Source organism: Stegodyphus dumicola, chromosome 4 (genome assembly GCF_044657685.1).
Source record: "Stegodyphus dumicola isolate Sdum_Otavi_A_Nest chromosome 4, ASM4465768v1".
NCBI classification, from domain to species: domain Eukaryota; kingdom Metazoa; phylum Arthropoda; class Arachnida; order Araneae; family Eresidae; genus Stegodyphus; species Stegodyphus dumicola.
The window spans coordinates 107,806,129-107,827,400 of record NC_140771.1 but is presented as its reverse complement, the minus strand read 5'-3'; the positions used below and the strand labels follow the sequence as shown (position 1 = coordinate 107,827,400).

The following is a 21,272-nucleotide window of genomic DNA, read 5'->3' as shown; positions in this document are numbered from 1 at the left end:
TTTACACCTATAAGATTTAATAAATTCTTTCTCCATCTCTACAGATAATACTGATAATTCGAAAACGATATTTCTCAAAGTCTTTTCGACACTATTTACTTTCTAATTTTCCAGTATTCCTCTTTCACAATGCTTTCTTCGTAAGAATAAGTTTCAAAATATTTGTGAAAGAAATTCGACCTGAATTCTAAATTATAGCCTGTTATTATTTGCTGTATATTACATTATTATTTGTTCGAAGTCAAATTAATGCATAGGTCGCCTGAAATTATCTTCAGCAGGAAATATCTGGTTGGCTAAAGTATTTATTTTCTGATTTTAACACGGCGAAATGAAATTTTTGAATTTCACTATTATATTCTACTGTTTATCTGATAGCTGAAATTTAGATAAACTTATATTAGGTTTGGATTTATTTTTTTATAGTAAAGCACTCTAGTGCAACCTAAATAAGAATATTGTGCAGCATTATCAGTATAAAACTCTACAGCAATTATTTCAGGAATGGGAATTTTTACCTCTTATTCAACGCTCAAAAGCTTCTTTAAAAGCAGAAAATTATAATTCAAACAAATAAATAATAATACTTTTAATTTTGTGATTAAATTTTAATTACGTTATTAAAGACAATTAAGATTTTTAATTTAATTTCATGAATATTGTTCTATTTTTCGATGCAAAAGAAAATATCCGCCTTTAATTTCCCTAATATTATTAACTAGTCATTTTCATCTTTAGCGATGAAACTACCTTCCATCATAACTTAATGCTTTAATGAGCTCTTGCTTCTTTCCTTATAAAATGTGATTGTTCTAATTGCGTCTTTCCATACTTTTGGCATATAACATTCAAACTCAAGCTAGATCTTACTATTGTTTTACTAATTTACAAACACCTAAATCAAAATTTCTATCTGCAAATAAAGCTGCATTGTAGTACGCGAATAAGTAACAAACATAAATTCAAACAAATATTTACGTAAAACGTTTTTACATTGCAAAAGCACTGAAAGAAGAATTGTCTGTCATGTAACCAAATACTTGAACTAAATTCTATATAAAAGGCAAACTTACTGCTTTAATGTCTAATTTTTTCAAATAATCACTACACCAGGTACCGAATAATACTTTATTATCCCTTTTATAAAATAAAACAAATTTTACAGATTATTTAAACGACCTTTAACTCAAACTTTTCAAAATTTCTTATTTGAGTGTTTAATTGAAAATAGCAAAGAATGCGAGGGTTGGCTTTATGGAGAACTTTCTAGCGGAAATTCGTTCGTTTGATGCTACACATTAAAACATTATGTATTTAATCATGGAGTTACTTGTTACTTCTTATAGATTGCCATGCAACATATTATTGATCAAGAGAAAACAACTCCAGAGAACGGCATGTACCCAAACTTAATTTTAAACTGTCTTGAGTTAAAAAACTAAACAGAAAGTAATATATTTGATGTTTGTAAGGTTATCGATGCATTAAAGCAAATCTAAGCTCACTCTGTTCCAAAAGTTTATATACTCAACTATATTACGTGTTTTAGAAAAATGGAAAAGAACAAAAACACTAAATAAAAATCTATTTATTTAACATCGCATGCGACTTACATATCAGTAACTATTCAACTAAAATAGAAATTTGTATAAAAAATTAAAATACAAAAGACTATGCGTCCCAAAAGTGTATAGAATATTGGCATTTTAACAATATGTGATCAATTTCAAATTACATGATACTTCAAAGTTGCTTTACTATTCCATATGACATCGAACATACGTCTTTTCATCAAGGGAACGAAGTTTCATTGTAACTCTGATTCCACACTGCACATGCACTTTCAATGGATGCTTCTAAGGCGTTCACGGAATAAAACTGCCTTTCATTCTTGTAAAGTCTCCAAAACATAATACCCCACACATTTTTAATGAAGTTAAAATCGAGACTAATTAGTGGCCACTTAAAAACAGTGACATTTTCCAGGTCTAAGCAATTTTTTGTAATATTAGAGGTATGACTGGGAGCATTGTCGTACTGGTAAGTCCAATTTTGTTCTCTTTCAGCAAATGGCATAAGATGGTCTCTTAGTGTTTCTATGTATTTAGACGAACCTTGCCGACCATCTAGAAAGGTGAAACCCACCTGCCCCTTGAAACTGAAAGCTACCCACACCATAATACATCCATCTCCACTGTTCCCACTGAAATAGCTCTGAGACACTTTTCGTAAGTCATGATAGTAATATGAATACCGCAGGACAATTTAGATTCCTTCTCTTTTTTATCACTGAAAATTGCAGAGATCCATTGTCAAAAATAAAAACCACAGTCCCAACAGGCCACGATCTTGCCACAGTCGAATTATGACACGTTCTGTTCTGTTAGGAGTTTCTGTTTTTTAAATTAGGTCTAACACAGCATTTACACGAAGAAACCAACTTTCAAACGTAATTTCCAAATGAGAAATATGTTCTTAGATGGCTTGGTGGCACAACAAACCTATAACGCGCTAAGCGTTTTTACTCGTACGTTTGAAAATAGTGCTGAAGGCTATTAGTAATGTTAACAAGGAAGCGCAAAACACACCACCCATAGGCGTAGAAAGCTGACCCTGAACGAATGTAGATATTGATTGAAAGAAACTTAAAAGCAGTGTTCTAAAATAAAGAAAATAAAGTACTATATTTGGAAATAAAATAATTAATGTGAAAGTCTGGAAAATAGTCAGTTGTCAATACGAGGAGAACTACCGCTTGGCATTATGATGTATCACTCTTAGTTCCTTGGCAATATAGTCAATTGTAGGATCATGATTAGTAATTGCAGCGATTTAAGGATTGATGAATGGGGACACATTATTAAAGAAGCGATAAGAATGCACTAAAATATAATCACGAATCTTAGGTATGTCGATGTTGCTATGAATAACAAAATTTGTGAATAACAGAACAACATAATTTTTTAATTTCTAAGAAACGAAGGAGCATTGACCACTGCGTACGGTTCTACAGGGTGATTCAGAATTCATCATCAATATTTGGTGGGGAGGTAGGGAATAGGAAAAGAAGGAGATTTCACATAGGAATGCATAGGCGCATATGCCATGTAGTAGGGCAAAATGAACCCAGTTCCATGTTGGAAAGGAGAAGAAGGAAGTAGTAAGGAGAAAACATTTATTATCTTATATGTAACATTTCTTTGCATCGGTTTTACAGACTTACAAGAGGTGCTCGAACTGCTGACCATGTGCTAGAATGCATGACTCACAACGGCGTTGCATGAACAACCGGACCTTCTGGAAAATGCCTGGCATTTACATGCATATCTGCAAGTTCATTCCACTTATACCGGTTCATGTTACTTCTGCAAAGTCACTTAATCGAACGACGACTGGCTGCACATGTCAAACAGCGGTGCTTATGTATGGAAATTGCGTACACACAACGCCCCCTACACCACCATACGTTCGTCTGCGCTCATACTTTCCTACATAGAATCGCCTTCTTTTCCTACTCCCTACCTCCCCACCAAATATTGATGATAAATTCTGAATCACCCTGTATACTCTGTAAAACTTCTGTTTTTTCCTGTATGCTTTGGGGGTAGTTAAAGAATTAGCTGGATTAGTGTTAGGTAAAGAGTTCATTTGATACGAAGATGCAGTTTGGATTTTATTTTGATTAGACAGTAAATAGCTATAAAGACTACATTAGTATTACGGGCAGCATAAATTAACTTATTTTTAAAGTAAGTTTTTCATCAAGTATAACACATAAATATTTATATGATTAAACGATTGTAAGAACTGTTCCATGAATAATAATTCTTGCCTCAATTAATCAATTTAATAATATCTTCTAAAAATAAAAAATTGCATTCAGTTGCATTCAGCTTGATTTTCCAAACTGAGTGCCAATGAGAAATAATGTTAACAAAAAGTAGTAAGTTTAGTATGGCATTTTGAAAATTCAAAGATTTCGAGAGCACTACAGTATGTTTCATCTGCATAATTAAGAACTTTTACACCAAGTGGCTCCGGAATGTTATTAACATAGATGCTATAAAGCGCATAATCTAGTACAGCGCCCTGTTTAACTCCAACTTAACAACAACTTTAACTTGATGACTTTTTTAGTGAAACAGTATGGACAATACGAACTTGATAAATCCGACGTTTTATATAACTACAGATCCTCTTTGTAAAATTCGGTGGTAATTGAACTTTTGCAAGCTTGTAAATGAAACTTTGATGCCAGACTGGGTTAAATGCCTTCTTAAAGTCAAGAAAGCATGCTACAGCTGATTCGTTTTTGTAAAACGATGCTGTGATAAATTCAGTATGCTACAAAATTTGATGACATGTACTGTGCCTTTTACGAAAGTCGAATTGTTTCTTCTGAATAATATCATATTTTCTAGATGTTATGTGATTCTTTTCTGAATAATTCTTTCAAATACTTTGCTATACAAGGTAAAAGGCTTATAGGTCGATAGCTAGAAGGGTAATTTCTGTCTTTACCATTTTTAAGGAAGAGGATACTAGCAACACATTTCCATTGCCATGGAAAATACAATAGGCAAAAAAAAGAGTTAAAGATTTTGTAAGCAATATAATATAGTTTTCTGGTAGCTCCTTTAAGTGCTCTGTTGTAAATTAAATGAGAATTTGAAAATATTTGATTAAGTTGATATCTCCCTTAACAGAACTTGCGAGAATATATTGTTTGATCTTTCTAGCTACTTAAGTGGAGGAAAAAAATCTAAAAATCTTCCTCTTCGTTCACACTAAGATTAGGAGCGAAGGAACTTTCAAGTACATGCACAAAAATTTTAGCAATTTCGGATTCGGACTGGGCAGGCTAATTGTTACGTATTATTGGTCCAATAAAATTCTTTTGTCAAAGCGGAAAAGATTTATCTATTTTCCACACTGCATCTCGTTGAATTTCCATATTATTTATCAATTTATCCCATTGATCATAACGATATTCTGTAATAAAAAAGAAAATTTTGGGTGGATTAACATTCATTTGTCGTTTAGTAACTGGTTCTCTTGAAACTTTTCTGTCCTTAATAAGCTATTCGTTTCTTTAATGACTTCCAAAATATGATTAGGCGTGAATTACAAGAAGTCGAGGGAATAGTTGTTGAGGATTGAATAACTGCATCTTGAATTTTATAACTGAGTGCTGTGATTGCATAGTCAATATTTGCTATGCAATGAAGAGAAGTATTTATATTTGTGTGAGATAAAAGATCTTTGAATTTCGTCCAAATAATTCTTAACTGCATCTTGAATTTTGTGACTGAGTGATGTAATTGCATATACAATATTTGCAATGTAATGAAGAGAAGTATATACATTAATATGATGTAAAAGATCTTTGAAATTCAACCAATTAATTCTTTTGCGTTGATCTGCATTGAGTTATGCCATAGAATGTAAATAGAACAGGCAAGTGATTGGAAGAGAAGACATCCTTGATTTCGATGTGAGGAGTTTGCATAGTATTTTTAAGAACAAGAGTGTCAGAAACTTCACCATTGCAGATAATCTGATATCTTGTAGGAAACGAAGGACAAATAAATTTGATTCTGTTATGAATAGCGTAATATTCCAGAATGCTTTAGTTAGCATTAGGGTTTCTTGAGTTCCAAAGTCGACTTTCGGCATTGAAGTCACCTGCAATAATATTTTGAAGATGAGAATAGGTTAGTAATACGTTCTTACTGAATAATTTGATTAGGCGGAGGATTATAAACTGAAATGAAAGATACCGTTTCTTTTAAATTTAATTATAAATAATTGCAACAGTAGAGCGACGAGATTTTGAGTAAGTTGGAATTGAATTAAGAAGATAATAATTGATAATGTTTCTGATAGTTACAGCTGTTCTTCCGCCATCGTGTTAAAGCTGTCATTGCAAATAATACTGCAGTCTTGAATTTTTAGTTTATCAAATGGCCGAAGATGGGTTTCATTAGTCATCGTAACATCAATTTTTGTGTGTTTATAAATTCAACAAGTTCATGAACTTGGCGGCCAGTGCTATTTGCATTAAAATAGGCAAATTTATGAAACAGTTGCGTGTTTGATTTGGATTCATAATGAAGTATTAAAATTGATTAAAATCCATAATCTGCTGATGTAATAAATTTTAAAGCTTCGATCTCAGTTTGAATTTGACCTAGTAGAGATGCAGCTGTCTTGAATTTTATAAATCATGTTTTGCCTTCTGATATTTTTTTTAATCTATTCAGCAAAAAAAGAGCTTTCTTCCCTTTCTATGGTATTGTTAACGTTAGAAGATACTCTGGAATTTCGATAATCCTTTCCTCTGTTGGGGATTAACATTGAAGTTATCGTCCTGTTTTGAAGAATAAGTTTCGCTTCATTTTACTTTAGTTTCAAGGAAAGAAAAATTATTTTCTTTATGGGGGTTGGATTTAGACTTTTCAGTTCGGATTTTAGATACTTCGGGTTCTTATGACAATCTTTATAACTTCAGATATGGTCTGATCCATAGTTTGCGTGGGTACCTGGGCCATCTTCTTTCTTATGTTTGCATTTATACGTTTTGTGCGGTTCGTCACATTTCATAAAGTGAGCAAGGTTTGTGACAAGAGGACTAGTAATGACCATATCACTGGTAATCGTGACACTGTTGTGGATTTTGTTTTGGTGCATAGGTTCCACATTTATTTTTATCCACTGACTATATGTAATTTTGCAGATTTCTTAGCCTTTATCATTTCGTTTAGTTTCAATAAGAAATAATGTTAAATTTGTGCATTCACCTCCTTCATATTTTGTTAGCTGACGAACTCTGATTAAGTGAAATTCTTTTTCACTGAGCTCCAGCTTTATCCCATCAGCAGATATATCAATGCGTAGATTTATTATTAATAACCTTAGTTGGTCTATCTTTGTGCAGCGTATACATATGAAAAAGAACAACTTTATCGAGAAAGAAGCTTTGAACTTTGCGATAGTCTTCCTGTTAAATGCTCATATTTTTAATTCATCGCCTGTGCTTCTATTTTTCCGGGTCCTTGCAGTTGTACTTTAAGTGCCGACATTTTATTTTGGGTTCTGTTATCACAAAAGCTAGATCTTCCCAGCTTCTTTGGTAGATTGTTCAAAATCTGAATCACTGTCGGCATTTGCGGTATGCATGGCATTATCGCCTCTTAAAGGAGAAAACTTGTTGTTTTGAGATTCACATCGCAACATTCACATCGCTGTGCACGCTCTTGAACGCAGTTTTTGGAATTTCCGCTCATCTTTAGAAGTTGAAGCTGAACGAACTAGTTGTGACAGAGAATTTGTTTTTAAATATTATCTTGACTTGAAAGGTTTAGACGTCGAAGATTAGTAACCTTACAGAGATTTTAGTCCAAACAAGCTCGTAAATGTTTAAATTTAGCATTAACTTCATCATTCATAGGTAAAACACGTAATAAGTTTACACCATTTCCAACTTTCAGATTAGGTTCTCTGATTTACTCGATGAAGAGTGCATCAAGTGAATTTGGAGTTAAATTCATAAGTTGAAACTCGACAACGCTAGTCGGAAAGGAAGAAGACAAATAGTCGGCATTATATTTTGTTCTATTCAAGAAGCATCTGAAATAAAACATATCCTTCCACGCAATATTAAACAACGAAGAAGGTTCACACTTCAAGCAAAGTAGTTATTTTAGCAATAAAAGTCACTAATACAGCTGAACAATAGATAAACAATAGTTAAAAACGAAAGACTGCAACCATCTGCTCATGTTCATCATCAAAACCCCTGTAATTACCAGGGATAAATAGAAAGGGCTAGCTCGTTTCTTTGTTCGACTCCTCGCCGACGCGAGCCTAATAGGGAAAATTAACAGGCAGTAATCTGACGTCACTGTGATGCCACCTGTTCTGATTTCCCGCGTTTAAAACTGTACTTTCATTCAGCTGCGAGACGATTTTCTAGAGGTTACATATTCCAAATTAATTTTAATCATATATATATATCTGTTTTCTAATAATGTATATATTTAAAATAATTTATATATATGTAATTTTAGTCAGTTTTTATTTTAAATTCTATATTGTAAAGTACCGTTTACATAATATGGCTTTTTGCGCTGTAGTAACTTGCCGTAGCACTTACAGAAGTACGAAAGGATGAGATATTTTATTTCATGGGATCAAAGGATTCAAATGAGGTTTTGCTTTTGACGAAAGAATGGATACACAAATGTCAAAGACAAGATTCTATTAATGCGAAGAGCGGGAAAATCTGCAGCGAACATTTTCTATGCAGTGTTTATGAAGATGATATGAAAAATCGCTTGTTTGGATAGCCACAAAAAAAAACTGTTGAAATGGAATGCTGTGCCGAAAGTAAATTATGATGACAATAATAAATCGAAATTGATGATGACAATAGTAAATCAAATTTTAATGATTTTGAAATAAAACTCACAAATGAAAATATAGATATTTTTGAATGCCCTAAGTTTAAGGATAAACAAGAATGCATTGATAATTTGAAGAACAAAATAATATCCTTAGAAAATTGTATTAAAGTATTGAAAAATAGAGAAAAGAAAAATTTTAGAATGTTTGTTCAGCGGCAAAGAAGGTGGACGACATCTAGACAAAAATTGGTATCAGAAATTAAAATCTCAAATAGCAAAAATTGGGGGGGGGGGAAGCACAAATCGGAGAATTTGAAAAAATGTCTAAAGCCTATTTTTATAAAGACGCAGATTAATGTATTACTGAAAAAGATGGAAAAAATCAGGTGGACTAGTGAAGATATTTCACGTTGCATTGTCATAAGAGCTCTGTCATCTTAAAGCTATGATTTTTGGAAAGAAAAAATTAAGAAAAAACTGGAATATCTTTACCTAGTATTAGCAAATTAAAGAAATGGTGCGCTAAATTTTTGTGTAGTCCAAGAATTCAAAGTCATGTTCTTACTCTAAAGAAGGAAAGAGGCGAATATTTGTATTCTGTAGAAAAAATATGCGTTCTCAGTTTCGACGAAATGCATATAGATTGAAAACTCTGCTATGACTCTAAACTGGACCAAGTTCTCGGTTCTTTTCAAAATGTGCAGTTTGTTTTAATCAGAGGTCTCATTTCGCGCTCTGCCTCAAATTACTGAAAAACCACGTTTTAGATAAAGGATTTGTTTAGAAGATGGAACTGTTTTAAATTTTGTTATTATTAAAGAGGTTTTAAATAGAGATTGAGAAGAAATCAAATTATGTCACAAACTAAAATCAAACTATTTAATGGTCAAGGGAAACGAGAGACAAAAAGTCGCTCCAGAGAAAACATTATTTTCAAAAAGTACCGCAAAAGGTATACCACAGGAAATCAAAAAGCATCTGACTTCTATGAGTTAATCGATAATATCTTCGGTATTATGAATAGTACCAACAAGAATAACAAGTATTTAACAAACTAATTTTGTTAAATACTTGTTAAAGTTATTCTTATTGTATCCTTTGTAACTAATTATTGATTAGATTTTGTGCTAAATTAGCATTCTAGATAAAATATAATAGTATAAAACATTAAAGTAATTGGCATAAAAAGACTTGCTTCCTTTACTCACACTTTTGAAAAATTAAATAACTGTATTAGATACTCTGAGTAAAGCTATTTTGTCAAAATTAAGGTAACAATCTTACATACATTTATTTAATTGTAATATAGATATAAGTATAAATTACAATATTATTTAAAAAAATTATTATATTGAATCGGAAGAGAATTATAACAATGTAAAATTTACAATTAAGCAAAAAATCAAACGTAGGTTAGCAGAAATGTTGTCATACATGTCATATATGTTTAAAACTATGTCAATGTAAAATTGGTTTTTGAGTAAATTTAAATAGCTGCTATTATAGTTATCTTAGAAGCAGTATAAAAATTCTCTCAGTTCACATGCAGATAAAGAAATGATTAGAAATAAACGTTCATTAAATAAAAAACCTGCAAATAAAAATTGAAAAAAACCCACGGAACTTTATGTTAAAAGAGTAGCACATTTTATCTATTATTTTAAAATTGAGTAAGTATTATTAAATTTTTTAATGGTTCAGTCTAAAATGCATAAAGCAGTAACATTGTCTCTTCCAAATTATTGCTATCTATCACACACAGCTCATTTCAAACGCTGGTTCAAAACAGCTAATTTTCAAGCTGTGAATTGCATCTGCGCGCTCAGTGTCATCATGACTACGTCATAACTTCTCACTTTCTGCTTCAGGGGGAAAAGCTCTATGAGCTAGCCATTCTCTTCTAAGTCCTGGTAATTACAATCTTCCCATTTACACATGATGGCATTACTCATACCTGCTTTCTGCGCATGTGCTGGGATGCTATTCATTTCATATCCCAGCATACAGTACCTGTCGTGCATGTTTGACGTTTGTTGCATTTCGCTTTTATGGTGTAGAAATTTTAATAGCGAGTAGTGTATTTTTAAGAGAAAAGATATTACTTAAAATTATACTGAGAAATAATATAATATGTAAAAAGAAAAGATGATAATTTAAAATTGTTTATCTTTTAGAAATCATCAAGCATGTTATTCGGAAGGGAAGTCTTCCGTTTCGCCCACGAGTTGTGAAACTAGATTGCTCTTTCGACTGTGTCATTGATTGTATGCAGGAATGTTGGTCTGAAGAACCTGAAAACCGGCCGGACTTCAAAACTATCAGAGCAAAACTGAGACCTATGAGAAGAGGAATGTAAGTGCTAAATATGGATTTTTGTTGTAGGTTTTTGTGCTTATTAAATTTATAGTTTGAAATGCAATTACTTTTATAAATTTTCCCAGTGATAAATAAAACTTCCAGTGGTAATCTGCGAATTATGATCAACGTTATATAAGGGTTGAATTTGAATTTGGATAGAATGTTTATACTATTATACTATGCACAGTATGCGTCCTGAAAATATGTAAATTTTCTAATAGTCTAAATACTTTAAAATTTTTAAATCATACATGTTATTTTAAGGCCGGAATATTTTGTTTTCGGTTTCAAGTTTTTGTTTCTAATTTCAGACAGGATTAAATTCGGTTTTAATTTAAAATTAGGCTTTCATAATATCGACTATTGAAAAGATTTTGCAAATTATCAAAGCATGAATACCTACAGTACAAAATCTGAGACGATTCCAAATTTCGAATATTTCCGGATTTTAGATCACCAGTTTAAATCTAATAAGATGACACGTGTCGGCATGGCAACTTTGGAGCTTCCTTTATTTTACACATCAGATAGAAAAAATGCTAACCCTTCATGACCACTAAAGGGCCGTATGGTTGATACTGGCCAATATTAAGAACAAGCGACAGTTCCACTTTCTTAACCAGCATGTGTTTGAATGTGACATACAGAAATGTCAGTTAATCCGGAGCAAAATCTCATTTACGGCACACTTTTGTTGTGCTTACTTTTATTGAGAAAGAAAGTGTTTTAATGTTCTCCATTTCTAGTATTTTATGTTATTTTTTATGTTTTATTTATTTATTCGACTGGGTGGTCTGGATGCCCGGGCATTAGGTTATTTCGGGTATTGGATGCCCGGATTTCAGGCTTGTGTTATATTTGTGTTCTTTTCATAGGTACAAACTCTACCATTTTAAACAGTTTATACTATTGTTTTATAAAATCATTGTTATTGGAAGTACGCTTCAATCTTGAGTGAACTGCAAGTTTATAGGTTTGAAATGTAGCCCAAATCATTGATACCTTTGAATGTCTTACTGTTTGGTTTGTGAGCTAAGCGATTAGCTAGATTCATTTTTGTTTTTACTGAGTTTGTGGGGTTCTACCCTTTTATCTATCAACTAAATGTGTAGGAACCTTATGAACAGCTAAGTGAATAATCGCTTTAGTTCAGGAACAGAGACGCAAACTCAAGAAGTGTTAATTACCCTTTATTGCTCAAAATAAGAGTTAACAGATGGCCCTTTTCTCAAAGCGTACAGCAAAACCTCCATTTGGGCTTGAACTTAAAGTAATAAGAAATAAGACTTAACTAATGCTTAATTAAAGAGATATAGCCGAAGCTATAAAAATTCTAAGTAAGCCACTAAATATCGAATAAGCTAGCGAAGCTATCAACGGCCTGTAATCAGATAGGAGAAATCAGCTTAAAGAGACGTAGCTAAAAGGCAAACACCGCTAGTCAGAAACTGTGAGGCTCTCTCTCGAAGTCAATGGAACTCAGACTTAAATACTGCTCTTATTCATTTGCATTAAACGCGATTCTAAACACACATTTTGGTAGGAAATTGTAAGCTGAAATTATAATGGACAGGAAAGTAGCTTTAACTAAAAGTAACTGTTAAATACTTAGGATAAACCTTACAAGTTTATTGAAATTATCTTAATGATGTGGTTAAAACGTTCTGTCATGACATTTTACAGTGCATAATAAACATAGCTTCAGATTCAAATACACTCAGCTTCCAAACATTTTATAATAATAGCATGGAATCATTGAAGTTTCGGTTAAAATTGTTTACAGATATGTAATTCAATTTAATTTTAATTATTGGTATTTGATTAAGAATAAAATAAATACACCTAATATTATTACGACATTTAAACGCACTTTTACCGCATTTTATATCAGTATACAAGTGATAAATTTTATCTTTTTCTCTGTTAAAAAAGCATCTTTACAGTTCTTTCTTTCTTTCTTTCTTTTCTTTTTTTTTTTTTTTTTTTTTTTTTTTTTTTTTAAATTCAGGAATATACCTAAATTTAGATGGTTTCTTTTACATGTAGCACATGTAAAGACTCTGACATTTTATTTCATTTTCTATCTCAGGAAACCAAATATTTTTGATAATATGTTGGCTATAATGGAAAAATATGCAAATAATCTCGAAGCTCTGGTAGATGAAAGAACAGATCAGTTGATAGAAGAGAAAAAGAAAACTGACGCATTGCTGTATGAAATGCTACCAAAGTTCGTATTTCATAAAATGTTTCCTTTAGTACTATATTAGTATTTTACTTAATATTAGTATTTAAAATTGTATGTATTCGAAATTTATTCATTCTGTGATTTTCGAAAAAGCTGTTACATTTATATTATTTCTGCGTTTTACTTTTTTTCGTTGCTTTCTATATAGTAATTTAAGAGTTCATGGAGGAATATAACATAAATTTAGCTATCTGAAATGTTAAATTCTGAATCCAAAGATAAAGGACAATAAGTTGAAAAGTAAAATTCCTATTTTGTTTGATAATTTTACATTAAATTCGATTAAGATTGCATCATTTAACCTAAGCAAAGCTCATGAGAACTGTCTACCTAAACTGAAAAAACGCTGTGAGAGAAAATTCTGAGAACCGTATCGCTGTTCCCTATACTAACTTCTCAACAGCACTTTCGGTTCGTAAACTCTAAATGTCCTTACTTTACGAAGGCATTATAATTTTCTACGTTCGCATATAATCTCATACTACTGTTTGTTTTATTTTCGTATTCATAGTTGAAGAATAATTCTCTTTACCAATAAAATTATAGCTGCTGCACCTTTTTACTTACTTTACGCGTATTCTTGCTAAATTTTGTTTCCTTTAGCATTACCTAAACTCGTTGCTAGCGTTCTAAAGAAGTGTATTTTCAGTTAGTTTCAAAAAACTTCTGTCCCATTTTTCGCCGAGAGCTTAAGTTCGCTGAATATGGAGAGATTGATCCAGGTTAAGTTGAATGACGAACAGTTAAGTTGAATGACTTGTTTTCTCATGTGTAACGTGAATATGAACAAGTTTTCTTTAGAATTTCCTCCAAAAGTGCATCCCTCCGCTTCCGCAGATAGCCCTCGTGAGTTTTGCCATATTTCAGAAACCTAATTTAATCCGTAAGTTCGATTATTGCATGCTTGATTATAAATGTAATCAGAGGTATAGCTAGGAAAGCGGTCAGCCCCGAACAGCACATTTATAGGGGTGCCATTTTTTTGGAGTAAAAAATAATTTTACATGAATTAATCGGATGGATCGTCAAGCTACTAATTAAAGTATTCAAAGAAATCACTACGCGACTTCAACAGCTACACACGTTTTTACACCTTTTCTTCTTCCGTCGAAACTTCCGAATGCAAATTACTAATATCAATTAAATTATGATCATAGTAACATTCATAGGAAGAATTCCTAGATAAGAAAATGTATTTCAGAGTTTTTTGTCGTTATTGCTAAAGAAATCGAAACAAGAACTGAAAAAGTCATTCTTTTGCGTTTTTGCACTTTATTCTACAATACAATCTCTTGAACGAAGTTCTGAATATTGTAATACTTCTGCGAACATTCCTATCAGTTCCTGAAAATGTTGCTAATAGTTAGAAGCTTTTCTAAATAAAAATCATTTAAGGAGAATTTAAGAACTACAAATGTATATTTTGCATTTATGAAAACTGCCTCTTCTGTCTACATAACAGAAACTGGAGCAATCAAATAGGTTTCTACAATGTCATGAACGGTTTTGCGAACAAAAACAGCCAGATAATAATTTTAAAATGTCGGAATTAATGTTTTCTTCAAAAATAAGTGTAGAATTTTAATTAATTTCACCACACGTGGTCTTGACATATTTTGCATTTATTTGTTGTATGTTAAGAAAAGCGATAAGTTCATTGATCGCCCCAGTGGCAAAAGTTTTACCTAAGTGCTGATGATATCATTCGGAAATAGCTTACTTTGAAATGTTAAGAAGAAAGCATTGAAATTAATGTGGAAAATGATTGGTGATTGAAAGAATGGAATGGGGACAAAATCAATTAGAGGTATCCAAATTTGCAGTTATACTTCAAAATGTGAAGTGAGAATCTTTCCAGAATGTGAGAGTAGTTTGGATTGTATCGAAGATACTTTGCTGCCCAAAATAATGTAGTCCTGTAATTAATTGCCATCACTTCCAGAATAGAAAATCGTTTTCTGACTTCAAAAGCGAACCGAACCAGGCAGATGGCAAAGCAACAGCGTGCTTGAAGCATCTATAAAGAGCCACATTACAAGATTTATTGTAAAGTATGAAATCCTTACTAAATGTATAAAGGCGTTTTCGATTATTTTTTGTTTGACTATAAAAATTTTATTCTCATAGACATTTGTACTCGGGGAAGATTTTAAATTTTGTATTCTTTCAATGTTGACCTGTTTATGGCAGACGCGAGCACAGTCTTTTTACCATAGGTTAGTCAGTTTGCCCAAGTCCGTTGCTATCCAGTAGATTAACGCCTTAAACCATGTCTTCTTGGTGTGCACTTGGCGCATATTCAAGAGGTCCAGGTTAGAGTCCCGGGGAGGGCATTACTAATTTTTCATATCTCCTACTTCAAAACAGCCTCCTTAAATCTTATACCTAGAGAAAATATAGAACTCATAGCTCAGTTGGGTAACAATCGAGCATGTCGAAGCTGAGATTATTATTGGAACATCCAGCTTGCTGGGAATGTGAAGCAGATTAAAAACAAAAAAAAAAAAAGTTGTTTCGGAAACTAGTTTTGAAGAATCAGTAAAATAAAAACTGCAATCACCTTGCTTCGATGACACAACGCCGAAATACAAAATGCTCGTTCCTTTTCCTGTTCGCCATATGACATCCAGTTTCTTTTTGTGCTAAATCAAAAAATTTTCTCTGATAATAAGATGTATTATAAGCCACGACTGCAAAAACGAGTTTGCTGACGTTTTCATACCCCTCATTCTTGCCCTTTCCCAGAAAAAGGTTGCTATTTCCTTTACGTAATAAGTATATCCTCGGAAATGAATAACATTTCTTTTAGAGCAAATAAATGAAATGAGTTTCCCTTCATGCAGCTTCAAATGTCATCGTTAATATACAATTATCATCCATTTGATATAAACTTTATGTAAAATATCAGAATTTTAACATTTGGTCATGATATATCTTTCCATTTATGAATTAAAATGTTTTTAATAAATATGCAGATTAAGAAAGATATTGTAATTTGCAGCTTAATGATTTCATGGGCTTTAAAGAGTTTTTTCCCCATCTATTTTTTACAGTCACACTTTTTTAATGTATTTAAAATTTACTAATAACTAATCTATGTTTTTTACTTCTATGTTTCAATAGTATCTCATTTTTGTGACCCTTCTTTAACATAAATATTATTCAGATTCAGTTTAATAGTATTCTGATGAAGCATTTCCTGATACCTGTAAGTTAAAAAGAAAGCATAAATCCTTACGATGCCTTGGCAAACGAAGACTTTTTTATATTCTGAAAGAGAAATATGAGTAGTTATATCTGATGGGTACCTAGTTTTCACAAATGCGCTGTGAAATAGGTCGCTGTATTTCTTCATTTCTTTTAACAGCTCCTAATTATTACGAATATAAGAATTATTATATGCATAAATTTTTCCTATTCATCGATCTTATGACAATGTTATTTATTTACTAAATAAGTTCCAAATATGTGTCTGAATATTCTTATGTTTATATTTAATTTGCCGCATATGACATTGCGTATGACAGATTTATAAATGTTTCACTTCTACGTTAATATGTTCTAAGTTAATTGTTACAAAAATGAAATATATTATAGGCAGATTAAACTCGGATAGAAATGGATCGAGACAACAGAAATATGAAGGTCATCAGCGATCATGTTGTTGCATATCCCAGATGAAAAACTTCACATCTAGCAATGATGTCTCATATATGCATAATGGGCTCTATTTCATTTATATATCTATAATAGTGCTATTATGTGGATAGTTTCCGGGAGTTTTCAATCATTCATATAAAGTCTCAATGATTTTGCAAAGGATAGAATAGCTCCTGTTTATAGGCCAACATTTCCGCGATTGAAGCTTTTAGGAGCTACCATGGGAGCTAAAACCGGTTTGACAATATTAGAAGTTTTAAATTTTCCTATGAATACATACTTTTGGGCGGACTCAATGATATTTTTCGCATGTATTATGAACACCGAACCATGGAACACCTTCGCTTTAAAAACTTGATTATATGGAATTGCGAATATCGAAATTGTGTGCTCCAGAGGAAGCACTTCTGGAGCGACGTAAGACAGTTGTCACAGACCTAATCACTGAGAAAGAAAAGAAATTTAGCAAAAGGAATTTCGTATTTTTCAGGCTATAAATGAATTCAACGATGGCTGCTTATATTTTGAGATTTCGTGTGACAACATCAAGGCAAACTCTATGATGTTAAAAGATGAGATTTCATGTATAGGGTATAAAAGGGCAAAATCATCCATTCTGAATGACCTTCTGAGTGCATGAGAAGTATAATAATACGATACAGTTTTACATTGAAATGAAATTCTGAAGGCTCAGACAAGACTCATTCTCAGTCAAGTTTCAGAGAATTTTACCTGTCCTATAGTTTTGCTAGACCATTCTATTCTTGAGAGATAGATATTGCATACACATGGCTCCTTGATACACACTACAATATTGACAACACTAACACAATTAAGAAAAAGATTCTAGACTGGAAAAGGGCGCAGAGTTATCAAAAGAATTTTACGATAATGCATACAGTGCAAGAAACTGACTTCCAGAAATGTTCACCGTTAAAGGGATGGAAGTTTTTCTTGATTATTTCCAAGAAGCTAGGTAAAGCCTAGCTTCTGGGTAGTCTTCAAGTAGTCCCAGAAGCCTGTGACATTTCTGACTTTTTAGCAGTTCTTCAAGGACAGAGCAGTTTCTAAAATTCTGAGGTAGCTTCTTTCTCCAGATCTGACATTCCTAGTATGTCGAAGGAGCGGCTGTGTAGAATCTTTAAGGAATGATAAAGACAGAATGCACACTTCTGCTAAAATTGTAATTAGAGAATGCATCAGAAAACTGCATGCATGTTAGGTATGTATCACAACTGAAATTACCCTCGTTATACCTGGCATGCTTGAAGGACCCATAGCCTTCTAAAAGAGACAAACGATAATTTCTAGCGTTTTTCTCTAAAGACACTTATTCATATATAGGTTAATACTTCTAACATAAACAATATTTTCATGATAATTAATTTGTAGAGATATTCGGAATTTTTTTAAGCAGAAGTCATGAAAAATAAGCAATACTTCTCTGGCACTCGAACCACAAACCTCTCGATACGCGCCGAGTGTACTGACCATTACACCACGAAGGCATGCTAAGAAGGCGGAAAAAATAACTTATATACTCTCCCTTTTAAAGGGCGACTGGGGATTAGGGGACCGAATCGCCAAATCCTGTTGGTGGAGAGTCATAATCCACCACCGTTTTTAGTTCGGGCGCCACTGTAGTGACATTTAGTTACTTTTGAAGAAAGAGAGAGGAAAAATAAGCAGTGCCCTTGCCGGGACTCGAACCACGGACCTCGCGCATAGGCGGCGAGCGTGCTGATCGCTACACGACGAAGGCATGCTAAGAAGGTGGGAGAAATACCTTATAAATTAAACAGTCTAATTGAATAGCGAAACCTCTGTATTATGTCACTTACTTTCGTTAATGCATACAATTGAATTGCTATTTTTAGAAAATAAATATGTAGCTTCCGTAAAATTAATTTTAAGAACTATTATATCAGTTTAACTGACTTATAATTAATAATGTTTATGCAGTTCATTAAAGCATATTCAAAAGTTATAATTTCGTTTAATTTAAATAACTAAATCAGATTAACTGTGCATGCAGTTTCGCACTTCTTTACGTACTTATATTATATTAAATAAATTTTTGAATAACTTTAGAAATATTTGTGAAAAATAAAAAACTTTTCCTCAAATTGTGAAAATATTCTTTTCTTCCCTTCCCCAATTTTTTTTTGGGGGGGGCCCGCGAGGAAATTTTTGTTACATAAATTAAAAGTTTAACAATAGCTTTTCTAATTTTCAAATAAATAATGCACGAAAAGTTTTACTTTTTTTTTAATCATTTATTGTGAAAACGTTCAACCCAATAACTTGACAGAGTAATAAATCTGAAATGGAGTATGTAGTTCTATATCTTATACATTACGGAATGTCACGAAAATATGTAGTTCTACATCTTATGCATTCTATACCAGTAAATATTTTTAGGTACGTTGCCGACCAATTAAAACGAGGTCTCAAAGTAGAAGCGGAGTCTTTCGACTACGTTACTATCTACTTCAGTGACGTTGTTGGCTTTACATCAATGTCGGCGCAAAGTAGTCCATTGGAAGTGAGTTACAATACAATTTCTTTTACAGTTTAAAAATTTGGTGATTAAATTAGATAGAAGATCTCCAAATGAATTTATTTTTGGAAATAATGTTAATTGTCTTTCAGCAGAAACCATTCTGTCATCTAAACCTAGCAAGAATGCAATGCAATCAATATCGCGGAAAATTTTTATAAGATAATTTATAAAATCAATTTGCTATCCTCTCTCTTGATGCAGCTTTCTACATTCTTCATTTCATTTTTAAAACATTTCACTTCAAATAAGAAAACTTATAACAAATCTTTGAAACTTTACGCCTCTTGCTACTTGCAGTTTAAAAGCTAGTTCCATCTTCAAAAGGAAACATTTTTAGTCAATAAATATTTAAAATAAATATTTGTTCATATAATACATAACCATCAAAAAGATTTTAAAAAAACATAAACTTCGGAAGCATTTGAAAGTCATATAATATTTGTTTTTTGAAAAAAAATAAAGGTTTGCCCCAATCATATATACGCTATATATATATATATATATACTGGTGGGAATTTCAGCTAAAGAAATGTGATTAGCTGCACGAAAATTCAAAGTAATTTTAAATTAATTAGGAGATATTCTGTACTCATCAGGGAAGTATTTTACTTCTCAAACTGTTTCTGAGAAAGTTTCTGTATGATCTAAGAGTTAATGTTTTTATCCATGATCATCAGATTTAGATTAAGACTTTAAAGACCCTGAAAAGCACACACACATTTGCATGTTTTCCTTTATTCCTTGTCACACACGTTCCATGCTAGAAATGGGGCAGTGGGAAATTTTTGTGTCGGCCTCTTTTTTTTCACGTCCTAAGCACGTGCTTATTTTGCTTGATGGTTAATTCTGCTCTGACGACCATGCATACTGTAACGTACTAGTCTATAAGCAAGTTAATAATTAAAATTTAAACTTCTTTTACTGCATTTAAATACGTTATATATAAAAAAGGTAGTTGTTCCTGAGGATTTATTTGGGCCACTTTTCTCTTTCAAGGTGGGAAAAAATTTTTCGAAAGCTTCCTTTGTATATTTGAAACCATGTTCAGTAGCATTCAAGAATTTTTTGAATTTGAAAAACTCATTCCGTATTTTCTGTAATTTTCATATATCTTAAATCATACTCAATAATATTCAATTATTTCATTTTTAGGTCATTGATTTCCTTAACGACCTGTACACGTGTTTCGATTCGATTATTGAAAATTACGATGTTTACAAAGTAGAGACCATAGGGGATGCATACATGGTGGTCAGTGGCCTTCCTGTTAGAAATGGTGACAATCATGCATCAGAGATTGCCTCAATGTCTTTGCATTTATTGGATGCAATCAAGAAATTTCCAATACGACATAAAATATATGACAAGCTCATGCTTAGAATCGGAATACACTCAGGTAAAACTTTTGAAATCATTTTAATTTATCATTTCTATTCTTCACTTTCTTTTCGCTTTGATTCAAATACGTTTAATGACTTTGTAGGTTTCTGCTATGCTTGTATGCTTGTGTTAACTTGTCCTGTAGACCTTACAAGACTCGAAACTAGTTATTGATTTAGTTTGAAACAATAACAAATCTAAAGAAGTTTAAAAATAACCTTTTCACTTAAAGCTTAAATGGATATAAAGTGCTGCTGGGCAATAGTGTTGAATTACTGAAAATTAAGGTGTTTTAAAACTTCTAAGCCTTTAACCTTAAAACTTGTAGAGACATTTGGTTAAGGAAAAGCCAGAGAGATGAAAAATGAGCAATCGCCTTCACCAGAAATCGAACCACGGACCTCTGGAATACCAGCCCAGTGTGCAAACCACTACACCACGAAAGCACGCCAAGAAAATGGGAGAAATACCTTATATACTCCCCCTTTTAAAGGGTGACTGGGGTTTTTAGGGGACCCAATCGCCAAATCCTGGGTGGAGAGAAATCATCATCCAACACCCTTTTAGTTCGGGCGCCACTGTAGAGACATTAGGTTAATTGGAAAAGCCGGAGAGAGGAAAAATGAGCAATCGCCTTCGCCGGAAATCGAACCACGGA

The 21,272-nt window shown here is 32.4% G+C and overlaps 1 protein-coding gene across 1 annotated transcript in view; it reads left to right on the top strand.

Moving 5' to 3' along the window:
- LOC118201722 (guanylate cyclase 32E-like) overlaps positions 1–21,272 on the top strand; it is a 199,784-nt gene that overhangs the window by 158,457 nt on the left and 20,055 nt on the right. Inside the window, exons 13-16 of the mRNA XM_085815325.1 lie at positions 10,580–10,757; positions 12,853–12,993; positions 19,093–19,216; positions 20,387–20,630. Coding sequence (XP_085671451.1) covers positions 10,580–10,757; positions 12,853–12,993; positions 19,093–19,216; positions 20,387–20,630 — 687 coding nt within the window. The remainder of the gene's footprint in view (positions 1–10,579; positions 10,758–12,852; positions 12,994–19,092; positions 19,217–20,386; positions 20,631–21,272) is intronic.